Source organism: Trachymyrmex septentrionalis, unplaced genomic scaffold, assembly GCF_001594115.1.
Source record: "Trachymyrmex septentrionalis isolate Tsep2-gDNA-1 unplaced genomic scaffold, Tsep1.0 scaffold22, whole genome shotgun sequence".
Lineage (NCBI taxonomy): Eukaryota > Metazoa > Arthropoda > Insecta > Hymenoptera > Formicidae > Trachymyrmex > Trachymyrmex septentrionalis.
Window position 1 is genome coordinate 1,807,057 of NW_017305375.1, and position 13,711 is coordinate 1,820,767.

At 37.0% G+C, this 13,711-nt stretch overlaps 2 protein-coding genes across 2 annotated transcripts; one reads left to right on the top strand and one right to left on the bottom strand.

The window, feature by feature from the left end:
- Window positions 1-97: 97 nt before the first annotated feature.
- On the bottom strand, window positions 98-13,106 carry LOC108748340 (E3 ubiquitin-protein ligase RNF19A-like). The gene is made up of 13 exons (XM_018486429.1): window positions 12,871-13,106; window positions 9,906-10,152; window positions 9,684-9,826; window positions 9,386-9,575; window positions 8,943-9,254; window positions 8,730-8,874; window positions 8,482-8,618; window positions 8,248-8,345; window positions 2,047-2,245; window positions 1,709-1,904; window positions 1,468-1,633; window positions 922-1,304; window positions 98-852 (listed from the first exon to the last, which is right to left on the bottom strand). The coding sequence occupies exons 2-13, from the start codon at window positions 10,066-10,068 to the stop codon at window positions 615-617; spliced, it is 2,370 nt and encodes a 789-aa protein (XP_018341931.1). The 5' UTR covers window positions 10,069-10,152; window positions 12,871-13,106; the 3' UTR covers window positions 98-614.
- LOC108748343 lies at window positions 4,845-8,017 on the top strand. Its single transcript, XM_018486434.1, has 3 exons — window positions 4,845-5,712; window positions 5,820-6,053; window positions 6,133-8,017. The coding sequence occupies exons 1-3, from the start codon at window positions 5,593-5,595 to the stop codon at window positions 7,090-7,092; spliced, it is 1,314 nt and encodes a 437-aa protein (XP_018341936.1). The 5' UTR covers window positions 4,845-5,592; the 3' UTR covers window positions 7,093-8,017.
- Window positions 13,107-13,711: the final 605 nt, after the last annotated feature.

Sequence of the window (13,711 nt, forward strand, 5' to 3'; positions counted from 1 at the left end):
TATATATATATATAGACCAATTACATTAAACGAGAACGCGTAATACTTAAAGATGTAATGAGCAGTTTTCGATTTATAAAATGCAACGACAATTCGCGATGTTAACTTTCATTGTAATTTTTTCTTAGTTTGTATTGTCCACCTGTTCGTTACAAATCGGATTTTGGAAGCTGACGAATAATTTAAATATAAGTTATAATATAAGATTATTTTATCTGTTATATAATAACGATATTTAGTCACAAAATATTGGCGCAAAAGAAAATTTCATTATCCTTTTTTCATCGTTTATAACGAATTGGAGGCCAGTACACGTGTTTGTTTTGTGTATGTGTGTAAACATTCACAAATTTCTAGTATATGCATAATCACTCAGCGCAAATGCACAGTAAAATTGTTTTACCACATTTTTTTCACATGTAACATTTGAACTATACTGCGTGTTGCATATGTAAATATGTTCAACTTTCGCATTTATACTTACGTTATTATAGTTATGTAATTTAATACATATATACACACTCAAGAATATGTATATACGCATCTATACATACATTGACCGTTTGAGAGACAAGCATACCATGACGTCCATAACATTCAGTCTTAATTTTTTTTTAGCATTGTAAGCTCTCGTCCGTACTAGTAGGGCTTTGACATTCGTGTGGAGGCGTGAAGATTTGATTACCAGAAATCTGCGACGGCATTGGTTCCTCTATAACAGACAATCGTTTCTCGCGATCCGTAGATACCGCTGAAGCGTGAAAAAATACATTTCTCAAAGTGGCCACGTTGACGCGTTCCCGCGAAGTATCGTCCACAGGACTCTCAGCATTTAATTCACTATTCGAACTCCTAAACAAACAATATTATCGCAATAATTTCGCTTTTATTCGTCACTTAACATTTAGTTGCGATTCGTACTTAGATGTCTTTTGAACCTCCATTTCTATCTCTGAATCCTTGTTTCGTTTCCGCCCTCCTGCTGTGCGATTATTTACTGCGCAACCTTCCAATTTGCTACCCACTATCCTCTCTTGATCCGCTTCGATTACGCTGACATGATCGTCAAATCGTACACGTTCCGAACCGCCATCCTCTCCGCACATAGTCCAACTACTGGAGTCGCTGCATTGACGGTCAAATGTGAGTTTACGACGGATACGTTTTGCTAAACCAGGTGCCACTTCTTCTAGCGAGCTCAAAGACGTAGCTTGCCCAGCGGAGTCCATGTGACCACCGTTAGCAGAGCTAGCTGCCTGTTCCCCTTCTGTACTTCTGCCGCCACTGAGTGAACTACCATCCATCTATATAAAAGACAATAATAAAAATAATGGGATTTAAAAATTTTGATACTTTTTCTCTCTCTCTCTCTCTCTCTCAATCAGACAATCAATCAAATCAATCAATCGGACATTTTAATATTAAAACAAAAAAATTTCCTATTTAATATTTATCAGGATTAAATACCTTAAAGTTAAGAACGGAACCCGCCAAAGCTCTCGTGGAGGCCGCGCCATCGTCTAGAGCGATAGAAGCATTTACGGACTTTTCAGACAAACTAGTAGCCGCGGAAGCCGTCTCACTACATAAACTAAAACGTTGAGTAGATGTAACGTCAGCCTGTACTTCCAATCTGCGTGCACATGTAATCGAACATATTAGTGAAAAACGCATTATTTAATTTAACGAACGAAAAACGAAGTAATACCTTTGACCTCCAGGCAGCACACTGGAGGCTATACTTCCTGCGAGGCTCGTACCAGCGAGAGCCACATTGCTAGCGCTTTCGCGGTCATTTTCCCGGCCCAATTTCTCCAACTGACTTCCACTACCCAATGAAAGGGAGGCCTCCCCTATCGATGGATTACCACCGCGGTGACTTGCGACGTCTATTGATGCTGCATCTGTAACATGACGGTTTTGTAATAGGGATTTCGATCGCGATAGTCCGACCTCGATAAGGGGGTATGAATAGCCGCGGCACACACGTGGATAAGATGGATTTAATCGAGTGGAATGTGCGTGGCACAAATGCAGCATATTTACCTCCACCATTACGGACGCCTAGAGCCCCCATCAGCTCATTCTCGTCATCGAATTCAAATCGCACTCCGGTGCCGCTCGTAGAGACGCCACAACCTCCGCTTCGGCAGAGGGATACTGGAACCACGCCGTACACGTAGAACAGCAAAATGGGCACACCAATACCCACGGCTAATCCTGCTAACACTGGTGATACTAAGACCTGTAGGAGTTATGATGATAAATTAATAAACGTCTTTGTTGAAAAAATGTCATCCACATCGCTTGCCAGGATAACAAAGTGTGCATGTTATTGGCGTCTTTAGGGCTACTCCTTGCTTTAAATAATGTCATGTCCGACACCTGTTAAGTAATATAAATAGGAACAGTCTCGGATACATATCGAAGGTCACGATGTAGCTACATGGAGTTATAAAGAACTCCGATAATGAAAGTTTAATGCTCACGTTGCTCACGGTAAAGCCAAGTAAATCATATTTTCGATAAACAGAGATAATCCATTTAAATTAATCATTTCCATTAATGTAATATCCTGTTTCACTTATATCTCAAAGCTGGTTTTTTTTATCTTATTCAGAACAATATTCGAGCGCCTCTCGAGTCTCAGGAAATTTTACATTTTTTTACATTTATCAGCGTGCTACGTTTCCATGCTTGGAACGATTTCGCTTGTCCCGCAATCCTAGAAGGAAATGAAATACAGCATATCGTACCAGCTCGCACAGCCATCAACGTAGCGAGAGCAATGAATTTAGGAGCTGTCGGAGGTGCATTATCGCGCTCCAATTTTCAGATTTCCTGCTAGACTTCGAGAACGGAGTCGACATACGGCCGAAGATGGAAGAGGTCTGTTTCTTTACACAGGACTGAATTAGACCGTGATCCGATTCACGTCTACAACGGTTAAGAATTAAAAATCCTCTAAGAGTCTGCCTATCGATTGTGTATATCAAAACGAGGTAAAAATTATAAAAGTGAATAAAGTGTCACAAGAATATTTATAATTTCATTGGTCAAAATCTAGAGAATTTGATCAATTTTATCATTTTCATTTAAGATACAACCGACTTTCTAGATGCGAGTCGCATTTTGTGTGTGTGTGTGTGTGTGTGTGTGTGTGTGTGTGTGTTGTGTAAGATGTGCGTGTTATGTATGTGTGTATATGCAGAGTCTCTAGTTTCAGCAAAATTACGCGAGAGAGAACTACATTAATTATTTCTTTCTCTTTCTATTCTATCTCTTTCTCTCTTTCCCTTAGGAATTGCTGAAAAATGGCAGACACTAATCAAAATTAGCTCTAATCATACGTCTAAACTCTTATTAGAGAATCTTTATTAAAATCATTTCATCTTTGTTGCTTATTAAATGTTAAACAAAGACAAATGATGTTCACAAGAGCGTTGTTAATCGGTCCTTCTTGTACGCACTTAAAATAAAATATATGTTTGAAATTTGGCAGAAGCGAGAAGAAAAGCTCTGCAGGCCAATGCAGTAATAAAAAACAAATCTAAGAAATCTAAATGCGTGCACAAACAGGTAAGGAGGAGCAGGGGCGTGCCTAGCAAGCGCGCATAGCGCGCAGATGGCTAAAGTCTGCAGAGAGGCGGTCGAAGATTCATTACTTGAACCTACTACAAATGCAATGGAGTCGCAGCTTCCTAAGTGTTAGCAGTTTTCATTAAAACTTTTCCTCTATACCTACTGCGTTAGAAAAAAAGCTTATAGCGCTACAAACGTCAAAATTCAAGTGTTGCTAAAGCCTGGTTAAAAATAAACAAAATTTAAATTTGAAAAAGGGATTTTTAAGCTTAAAATCTTTTTTATCGCTGTATCTTTTCAGTTTCTACGAGTTTGATCATTTTTGCATATAGAAAACTACGAGCTGAATAATATGGGAAATTTTTTTCTCACTTTGTGGGTCTGTCACGTGCCCCAAAAAAGTTCGAATTTTCAACTGTCTAATGTGAAAGCTTAAAGTTTTCCGCCTACAAAATGATTTTTAAAAATGTTCCTAAGATTTTTACTGCACTTTATTATTGTGAGTTATCACAGGTTAAATAAAAGGAGCACTTCGCTGACGATTCCATTAAAAATTATCGTACCGCAGTTTAAAAAATAGATTCTTAAAGTTAAAAAACTTGTTCATTATATGAAGGGTATAATTGCCAAATTTTTTTTTTAAATTTATAAAGATGTGATAGAAATGAAGTAGCGCAACGAACTTTTGCGCTAACTCAATATTTGGTAATTGTTGAGCTTAGGAGGCGTCACCTCCGATTTTGATAAAATTAGTCTGATTCGACACGTTAAAATTGACAGATATTCAAATTAGGAAATCTGTCACATCAATAGCATAGAGGGTTAGCAAATTCGCGAAGTAGCGAATTTGCGTTTTTAAAGCAGTGAATTTGTGTTTCTAAAGCAGTGAATTTACCTTTTTAAAGCAAAGAATTTTGTGTTTTAAAGTAGAGAGAATTTGTGTTTGTAAAGTAGAGAATTTATATAACTCTCTATATCATTGATGTGACAGATTTCCTAACCTGAATATCTGTCAACTTTAACAATTAATATCTCGGTTCGCGGGACAGAGCGACACTTTTTTGCCAGATTCATTTTATGCAAAAACGTGTTGAATGAGACTAATTTTATCAAGATCGGAGATGAGGCCCCTAAATTCAACAATTGTCCAATATTTTAACATACACATATATCTTGCACGATCTTCCTTTCTTTGTCTTTTTTTTTAACAATTAGTCAAGGATCCCTAGGTATAGATAATTATATGTGCACACTTTTGGGGCGGCAAAATTATTTTTGCATGCGGGCGCTTAATTCTTTTTGCACGCCTCTGGGGAGGAGCAGAAGGGAGAATATTGATCGTGAGTCGGGAGTAGACATGCGCCCGAGTTGTGATATCTTCCTCGCCCCACCCTACATCGGCGGCAGAATACCAAGCCCAAGGTAGGCGATAATGGAACATGCGTCGCATTGGTCAGTACTGAGGTCCACGTCGCTCCGTGGCAATTAAGAATAATAACGCGCGCTTGGTGCGCCTAGATAAAGGAAGAAGACTGATCGGTCCGGTCGGTTGGTGCTCCAAGGGCGTGTCGATTAAAATAAAAAGACAATTATTCTCTCCGCCCATGCTGGGGCATCGAACTACGCCAACTACGGTCCACTCCAAATCGGCGCAGAATCGGTGATGAACGTAGCCGGGAAGAGGCAGCGGCACGTAACGAGGCTCATTCAGCGACGGTGATTTCACGGTAGCGAACACACGTACGCATCGTTAATAATTAGCGTGTATAGGCGTGTGCGTGCACGTCACGCGTGTGTACGTGCGATAATTTAGCTACGTAACATTGTCCGCTGTATATCGGTGGGGCGCATCGTTATTTGGCGGAACACATGCCTTGTTAATCGACTGAAGTCAGACAGTTGTGCGCCAAGAGGACCGTCAGAAGCATCGTCTAGCCGCGCTAGTGGGATATTGACGAAGAGAGATAGGGGAAAAGAGGAGGGTTGCTGAAGAACAAATCAGAAGAAGTCATGTCCGACTTGGACGACGAGACCGACACTTCCTGCGGAGAAGAGCAAATTGTCTCGGATTGGGAGGTCCGAAAGGAGTGGCTCGAAAGTATATTATCGAAACACTACAAGGGCAAAGCGGTTAGTCATGTAAACAAGTGAAATAGAGATTTATATTAATGCTCGCGTTAGATATATGTACGAATTGATAGTTAACGTCTGATTCGAGCATTGAATGATTTATTTAGGTTAAAGTCTTGGAGTTTGACGTAAATTCTGGATGCACGACGAGCGAAAGTGTGCTGAGCGCTATCACTAGCGTTAGGGCAAAATATTTAGCAGCACTTACGAGTATAACGAACAAGCCGAATGATAAATGCAAAGTGTCCCTTATCATAAAGCAACTCCCCAAGGATCCGTTTAGCCGTTTTTTCGTTACAGAAGGCCAATTCGATCTCCGAGAGATTAAGTTTTATACGCAGGTAAGGCGATAGATAATCGAATAAGATTTGAAATTTTTTCCTGTTTAACGATTTTTTATGCTGTGCGTTTGTATATTAGGTGATGCCAGATTTGAAGGAATTCAATAAAAGACAGCTAGCGAAGAATGATAAATATGATGAATTTGAAAATAGGATCCTACTACCAGTTCCAATCTGTTATCACGCTCATTATAGCCCTGCAGGCGGAACCGACGACAGTCCGGTGCCACCGGAATCAATGCTAGTATTGGACGACTTAAGCTACGATGGTTATAACAGCGTTGAATTCTCGAAAGGATTAACATTACATCAAGCGATGGCAGCGTTAGACGCCATCGCCCGGATACATGCCCATTCCCTGTCGATGAAAGTCGTAGACGGACAATCTCTGTCCGAGCGTTATCCGTTTCTATTCCAAACGGCAAAAGCAACGGATTCGTATCAGCAACTGGTAGAACGCGGTTTACCGCAGCTGGCGCGCTTCCTGGAGAGAAGACCAGGATTGGAGACGGTTCTCGAAACTCTGCTAGTTCTACGTCCTCGCACTAAAGATATTATTTCGGCTCTTCTCGCTCCGGAAGGTCCGCTGGCATTAATAACTCACACAGATTTTTGGAGCAATAATTTGTTTTTCAGGACTAACAGATCTAATACGGACTGCTACATTCTTGACTGGCAGATGGTCACTTATAGCCGACCGACGAACGATGTCGCATTGTTGTTGGTGAGTTCAGTGCCTACCGAATTACGGCGCAAGTACACTAAAACGCTTTTGGATAAGTATTGGGACAAGCTGAATTGGACGTGCTTACATCTTGGCCTAAATATCGTCAAGGATTTAGGTTACACCAGAAAGGATCTCGATAAGGACTATAGAAAGTCCCAACTGCTGGCACTTTTACTTTGCATAGGATCGGTGGACGTCGCACTCGGTGATCCCCTCACGGAGCAACGACTGATTGACGTTCTCGAAGATCTATATAATGATGGCGTACTAACAGACGAAGCCATTATCGCGACAAACGAAACTGATTCTTAATCACCGCTGCCACGGTTAGCGTATATACCGAAGAATTAATATTTCTGTCAAGGCTGACTCTAAGCGAAAAATTTTATGTGAAGCAATAGATAACCCGTTTGTAGTTTAAAGACGCAATTTTTGTGTTTTCAATCTAAAAGGAGCTTAAGATAGCAACATGAATGCCGGCACCGAAGAAGATAGTTGTAAAGAAACATGTCGAAAGAATATAGAAACATCAAAAACTACTCGATTTTGTCTGGTTCCGATAAGATACTAATTGTAAAACGAGCAGGACAAGATGAGTCAAGATCGATATGCTTAGAGGATACGATAGATGTCTTAGTTATATTTAATGTAAGCTTTGACAACCTATCAATTATTATTCCTTAAAAGCTGTAATATTTTAATGACTATTCATGCAAGACTCACTTGCAATTTGATGAAAGTCTCAAAAGTAAGATAAAATCGAAAGCAAATTTCCTGGGAGAAGCTACGTAAAAAAATTGATTTCTTAATAGACGTAAGTTTCTCCAATGTTCAATTTGGTTTCTGCTCAGATATAAACTGCTAATAGACGTCTTTAATGCGCTGTGCCAAGTCGTTAAAGATTTATGCAAGTAGTTGTGATACAATTATTAAAACGGAACCAGCTAGATCCGTGATTAATGATAGGACATATATCAAAGTTATAGAGTATTTTCGAGATATACATATAAAACATAAAACAATTACGTTCCATTTGCCCGTATACATCCCGTGATAAACTTCTTCCGATAATTATTCCAGCGAACGCGCTGTTTTGTTAATGCTATGTATACAATTATTGTACTATCCATTTTCTCTGTATAAACTATATGGATAAAATATACTTCGATGTTATCACGAATAGTAAACAAAGTTCCTATTGCAATTGATACAGATGCACTTTTCTTTTTTTCTTTCGATCACAAAAAGAATTTACACGATCAATTATTTACTTTTAGTATTCTCGTAAGACGAGAAATATTAACAAAACATTTAGAATAAATAATGAACTTAATCATGAATATTTAAACGCAACTATACTATTTGATACGTTAATAGCTAACTTGCAAAGTAGCACATACTTTAATGATTATAAAATTAAAAGTAGCACATACTTTAATGATTATAAAAAATATTTAATAAACTTACTGATGCAGTAACTCCCCCTGCGATAAAGGCATTTCTCTTATGCTTGTTGGCCTTCTCATATCTCGTATACAATTTTTGACCTACCCATACTGGTATACCTTAAACACAAAATATATAATGTTTGTAGTACCACATTTTTTCGATGCTCTATATATATATATATATATATATATTTACACTATAAATATACATATTTACACTGTCAATATAATCTGTTAATATAGTACAACCAACCTATAATCATAGCTGGAAATGCTATGCCGGCGACAAGACCAATTCCAATTGGCGCTCCCACCAAAGTTCCAAGTTGCCAAAGAATCTTTTTCTTTCTGGACCATGGCTTTTTACCCCAAAAAGTGCAGCCAGAAGGACTATAAATAAAATAGAAGAACGTATACGTTTAAGTATATTTGTATACATTCATATAGATGTTATATTTTTTTTAGATGTTGTATGCATTCATATAACTTTATTCAAAATACCTAAGATAATGAAGATCACTAATCTCTTTCATACAAAGCCAACAAAATTCAGCACCGCAAACTGCACAAGTCATGTGATTGCAACTTCCATCGTCCATTTTGACGATTAGAACTTGACATCTGGGACATGGTTTTATGTCATCTCCTAAACAGATCACAAAGTTTAAGTATAATTTGATATTAGTTAAATAAATATTAATTCGTAAGACTTACTGTGTTGAGAATCAGTTTGACTGAAACTTAAAGAAGAACTGCGTTCATAATATTGAGATCGTTGCGCTCTAGCAGCATCGCACGTTTGGTTAGGATGCCATCGTGCTTTACAATGATAGCAAAAGTACGAATCGCAGCCTGGTCGTTCGCAACGTAATTTTGGGCATGAAGCGCAACCACTGGCAATTACAGCAAAACTACAATCTGGAGCAGGACACCATCTTGCATCAGGCTCTATGGCGAGTACTCTTCGAACCATAAAATCTTCATACTTCTCTAACTGCGTTTGATCATTCAGAATCATCCGAATATCTATACAAAAATGTATAACAAAAATGAGTTAACGAAAGATTGTGAGTGATAGGAATTTTTGAATCTTATAAAAAGTAGGATATGAAATGTTAGAACAATGTAATTGTTATGTATACTTATAATATACTCACCATTTGGATGTAACGGTTCTGAACATTCAGGGCAAGCAATATTAACTCTGGATTCAGAGATTTCCACTTTCAGATATTGTTGAAAACAATCGTAGCAACTGCGATGATGGCAAGATTGAATAATAGGAAAAAATTCTACTGGCAGTTCGGCCAAACATAATGGACATTCCATTAATCCATTTTCATTACTCTAAAATAATAAAAATAAGATTTAATAATGAAAGCTTATTGATAAGAAAATCTGTAACTTTTACTCAGCTTTTTGAAATGTATAAATGTTATTTCGCTTTATTAATACCTTTCCTGCAGAAGAAAGCACAGAACCTTTGCTAGGAGCACGCTGTAGATCTATATTATGAAACTGGAAATGGCTCGAACCGTTACTTACTCTGGCCTCTCCTTTTTCAACATCTGTTGCTCTGCCGCTTGTTTGATCTTTGCCTGTAAAAATGTTTTTTTATTTTGAAAAATTATGCTCACTTTCAATTATGTGTATCAGATTAATAGAACTTGAAGTTACTTTTTGCATTCCTATTACTTGCACTAGGAGTTCTTGCGATGCGTCGACCAATAAGCGGACTGGAATACAATAATCTTCGCAGGGAAAATCGGGGAAATAATCTCCGAGGACGAGGTGGTGCACCATTGCAACCACCTACGCCATTTTCATTTTCTTTAAACATTTTGAGAGAAGTGTTGGGAAATGTTACGCGTTGCTAGAGAGAGTAGTTGTCATAGTTTGCTCGTAATATTCAGAATAATACGTTCTGAAATCATAATAAACAATTATAATTAATCAGGATACCTTAAAATATTAATCAAGCAAATTATTAATAAAACTTTTATGAAGGCATTGAATTATATAATATTAATTTGTAAAAATCGTATTTGTGAAAAACGTATTTCGATTAAATTATATTGCATAGGGATTAAAATTCGTATAGAGGATCCGATAAATGAACGCAGATGTTCAAACAAAATTTCGTTGAGATATTATATCGATCAATATGCTGTTTTCTTTTTTATATGTATTATGTAGATACAATTACGTAAAATGTGATATACAAAATATCGAATCTATTAATTAGCAGCATGAATAGACTTCACAAACTTGGTATTGCATGCGTGACCGCGGCAATAACAATGATCTCGCTTATTCATTGTCGTTGTCATTCATGTGATTCATTGCAGAGATAATTGAGAACTTAATGAATATCACGTCTCCATCCGCGAGACGTTGAAGAAACATTTATACTCAGGCCGCGTTATAGTTATAGGTATATATCAAAGTGTTATAAAAATAAAATCAATGATCGAACAAACCGAGCAAAATATGCATATACACAAATAAATTGTACAAATTATGCCAAAAATACTTTTGCCAATAGGAATTTTGAACATAGTCATAATATTTTTTTTTTTTAATAATATATTTATTGAATATTACAAAAATATGCAATACAAGTTTATGTTGTGTACTTTCGAATTCATATTAAAATTTAAATTAATTTTTTTAATCTTCGAAGACGAAAAACTCAAATGAGTTAATGAAAACGACATGTATGGAAAATATCTAATCTATAATGCCCATTTCTATATGTATCAATGTAGATTAACTTTAATTTCGATTTAATTTATTCGCATTAATTTTCTACTTCTAATTCTTGAAACTAGTTTTTCAAGTTCTAATTTTGTAGAATTAGATAAAAATAAAAAGTAAGTAAATCGAGATTAAAATTTTACAATTTACATTGATAGAAATGAACATTCTGACAGATTTTATCTACTACGTCCGTGATAACTGATTTCACAAATTTCATATCTTCGAAAAAGTGGCCGAGACTAGTTTTTTTTTTATTCCAGCTACAATATATGTGCCCGGTCATCCGATATTTTTAACACATTTTTGTCAAAACGATTCGCCGCTTTCTCCGGGAAAGGAATGATACAAGTTGAATCGCAAACGCACAAACACGATGGCACATCAGCAATTTCATCACATCTATGGGACACGTGAATTATGCGTGTTGCAATATTGACATGTAATATTAAAATCGACACGCGATCCGCAAAGAAAAGATCGTATCCCTACAGACTCTCTCTCTGCGATACGCATATTTTCCAGATTGTATCACGCCTTCTTATCTTTCATAAACCGGCCCTGCTGATATAAAATGCATATTATCATGTGCCAAGCATTAGTGAAGGATTATTTTCCTCGTACCATATTACGTTACACAATTGAATGACGCTTGACAGCAAACCTGAATGACCATTAAAGCAAGGTCTGCTTGAAGATACTTAGACAACACAGAGTCTAAAATCAGGACATGAGACATCTTTAATGCCCATTTCTATCAATGTAGTTTAATTTTAATCTTGGTTTAACTAACTTTTTATCTTTTTCTAAGAATAAAAAAAAAGTTAAAAGTATAAGTTGAATTGAAATTAAAGTTAATCTACATTGATAGAAATGGACATAAAACGTCTTTCAGCTTACAAAAATGTTATTGAAATATCTTTAAGACGTCTTATGTCCTGATTTTGAACTTTGGATATTATTGACGAATTACTATTTATTTATACATTCACAATTCGATTTATCAAAATTTTTTGAGCTCTAAAACAATGAACAAACAATATGAAAGATTAATGCGAAACACAAATAAGTGATATAAAATGAATATTAACGAAACAAATAATAATACAAATTAAAATATTAATATAAAATATAAATAAGACCTTATAAAAAGGGAAAGTTGTCTCTTACGACGATGATGACGTCACCCACATATTTTCTTATTTCAATACAGAATCGCTATCACAAAATTAAGCCAGCTTTATATACTTTCACATTCGTTCAAGACAAATTTCCACTGGATCAATAAATTTAAATTCGCTAATTCGTAAAAAATTACTGTTCGACGGTTTGTTATAATCGGAATTAGCCGCGACGCAGCTCGTTCGGACATCTCTATTGCGACGATTTAAATGTGGCATCGTCCATCGCGGGAGAGTTGTCATCAAAGACGCAGCTGGAGATCACGGCGGCGAAATACTGTCACGCGAAATACTGTCTCGGATCTCGGGATCTCGCGTTCTCGTGTCGAACGATTGCTACTGATGCGTGATCGAGCGAATGTGCGTAGATACGTGTGACAGAGATAGTAAAAAAAAAAATATACTGACAGACTCGCACTTTCGATGATTCTGTTTACTCGTCGCCAACGTGCGTCAACGAATGCCGCGGGATGACGGAGTATGCGCTTATTCCTTTTTTTTCGCTCTCCAACGAGAGAGGTGCTTGAGATAAGGCGCGGCTCGTGAAAAATCCTATGTCTTATCTCCGCTTGCAAACGCGCCTCGCGACTCGTGCGCCTAATGACTGGCATTCGCTGATGCAAATGCGAAGGTGCCGAGAGACCGTGACTCGATCTCTCCCATGACGGGCAATGCGTGCTCACCGTTGCCGAGAACAAACGTACCATCGTCGTGCTGTCGAGCGCAGCCCAGTCAATCGCCGAGATAAGCACGGTTCGTCGAGATTCAATCGAGTCGTGTAAAACTGGCCAACTACCCGCACAATTTGTTGGTTAAGAATGTTCACTTAGACACAACAGCTGACTGCTCCGATTACGACGGCATTGCGGAAAGGAGTCTGAAATAAATTGATCATTGAAGTAAATCGCAACGATCACGACTTTGATACACGCGATAGTGGCGCCACCCGACGGCGATGATCGACATTACCCGTGAACGACCCGCGAGAATTTAAAACTGCGGAGGCGACGCGAACCAATATAGTAGAATGATTGCATTTAGCAAAAATAACAACTTAGGAACTATTGTAAGATTCTTTAATATAAATAGCAGCTGCTATTTCTGTTAAACATAGTCAATTGTTCACATTTAAAGGTTTTTTTTTCTATTTGTTTTCTTTTTTCAATCAACCGTATGAAGATTTTTGACGTATCAAGGATTTATTTATATAATTGTTATAAATTTAATTTGATTAAAAGGACTTTTATCTTTGTAAGTTATAAATTAATTTAATATGTTCATGGCAATTGAATAATCAGTGCACCACAAGCATATGAGAGAGGTGTAACACAGGCCAGAGACTTAATATAAAAAGAAAAAAAAATTAATATAATAATGATAAATAGCTTGAACCGACATAAAAATTAATTGTATCGTAATAATAAATCAATTCAATGTAATTTATATCGATTTGAATCTTGTTTTCTTCATATGCAAAAATGATCATCGTAATTATTTAGAATTGTGTGTTTACATGCAGTATGCTATCATATATATATATATATA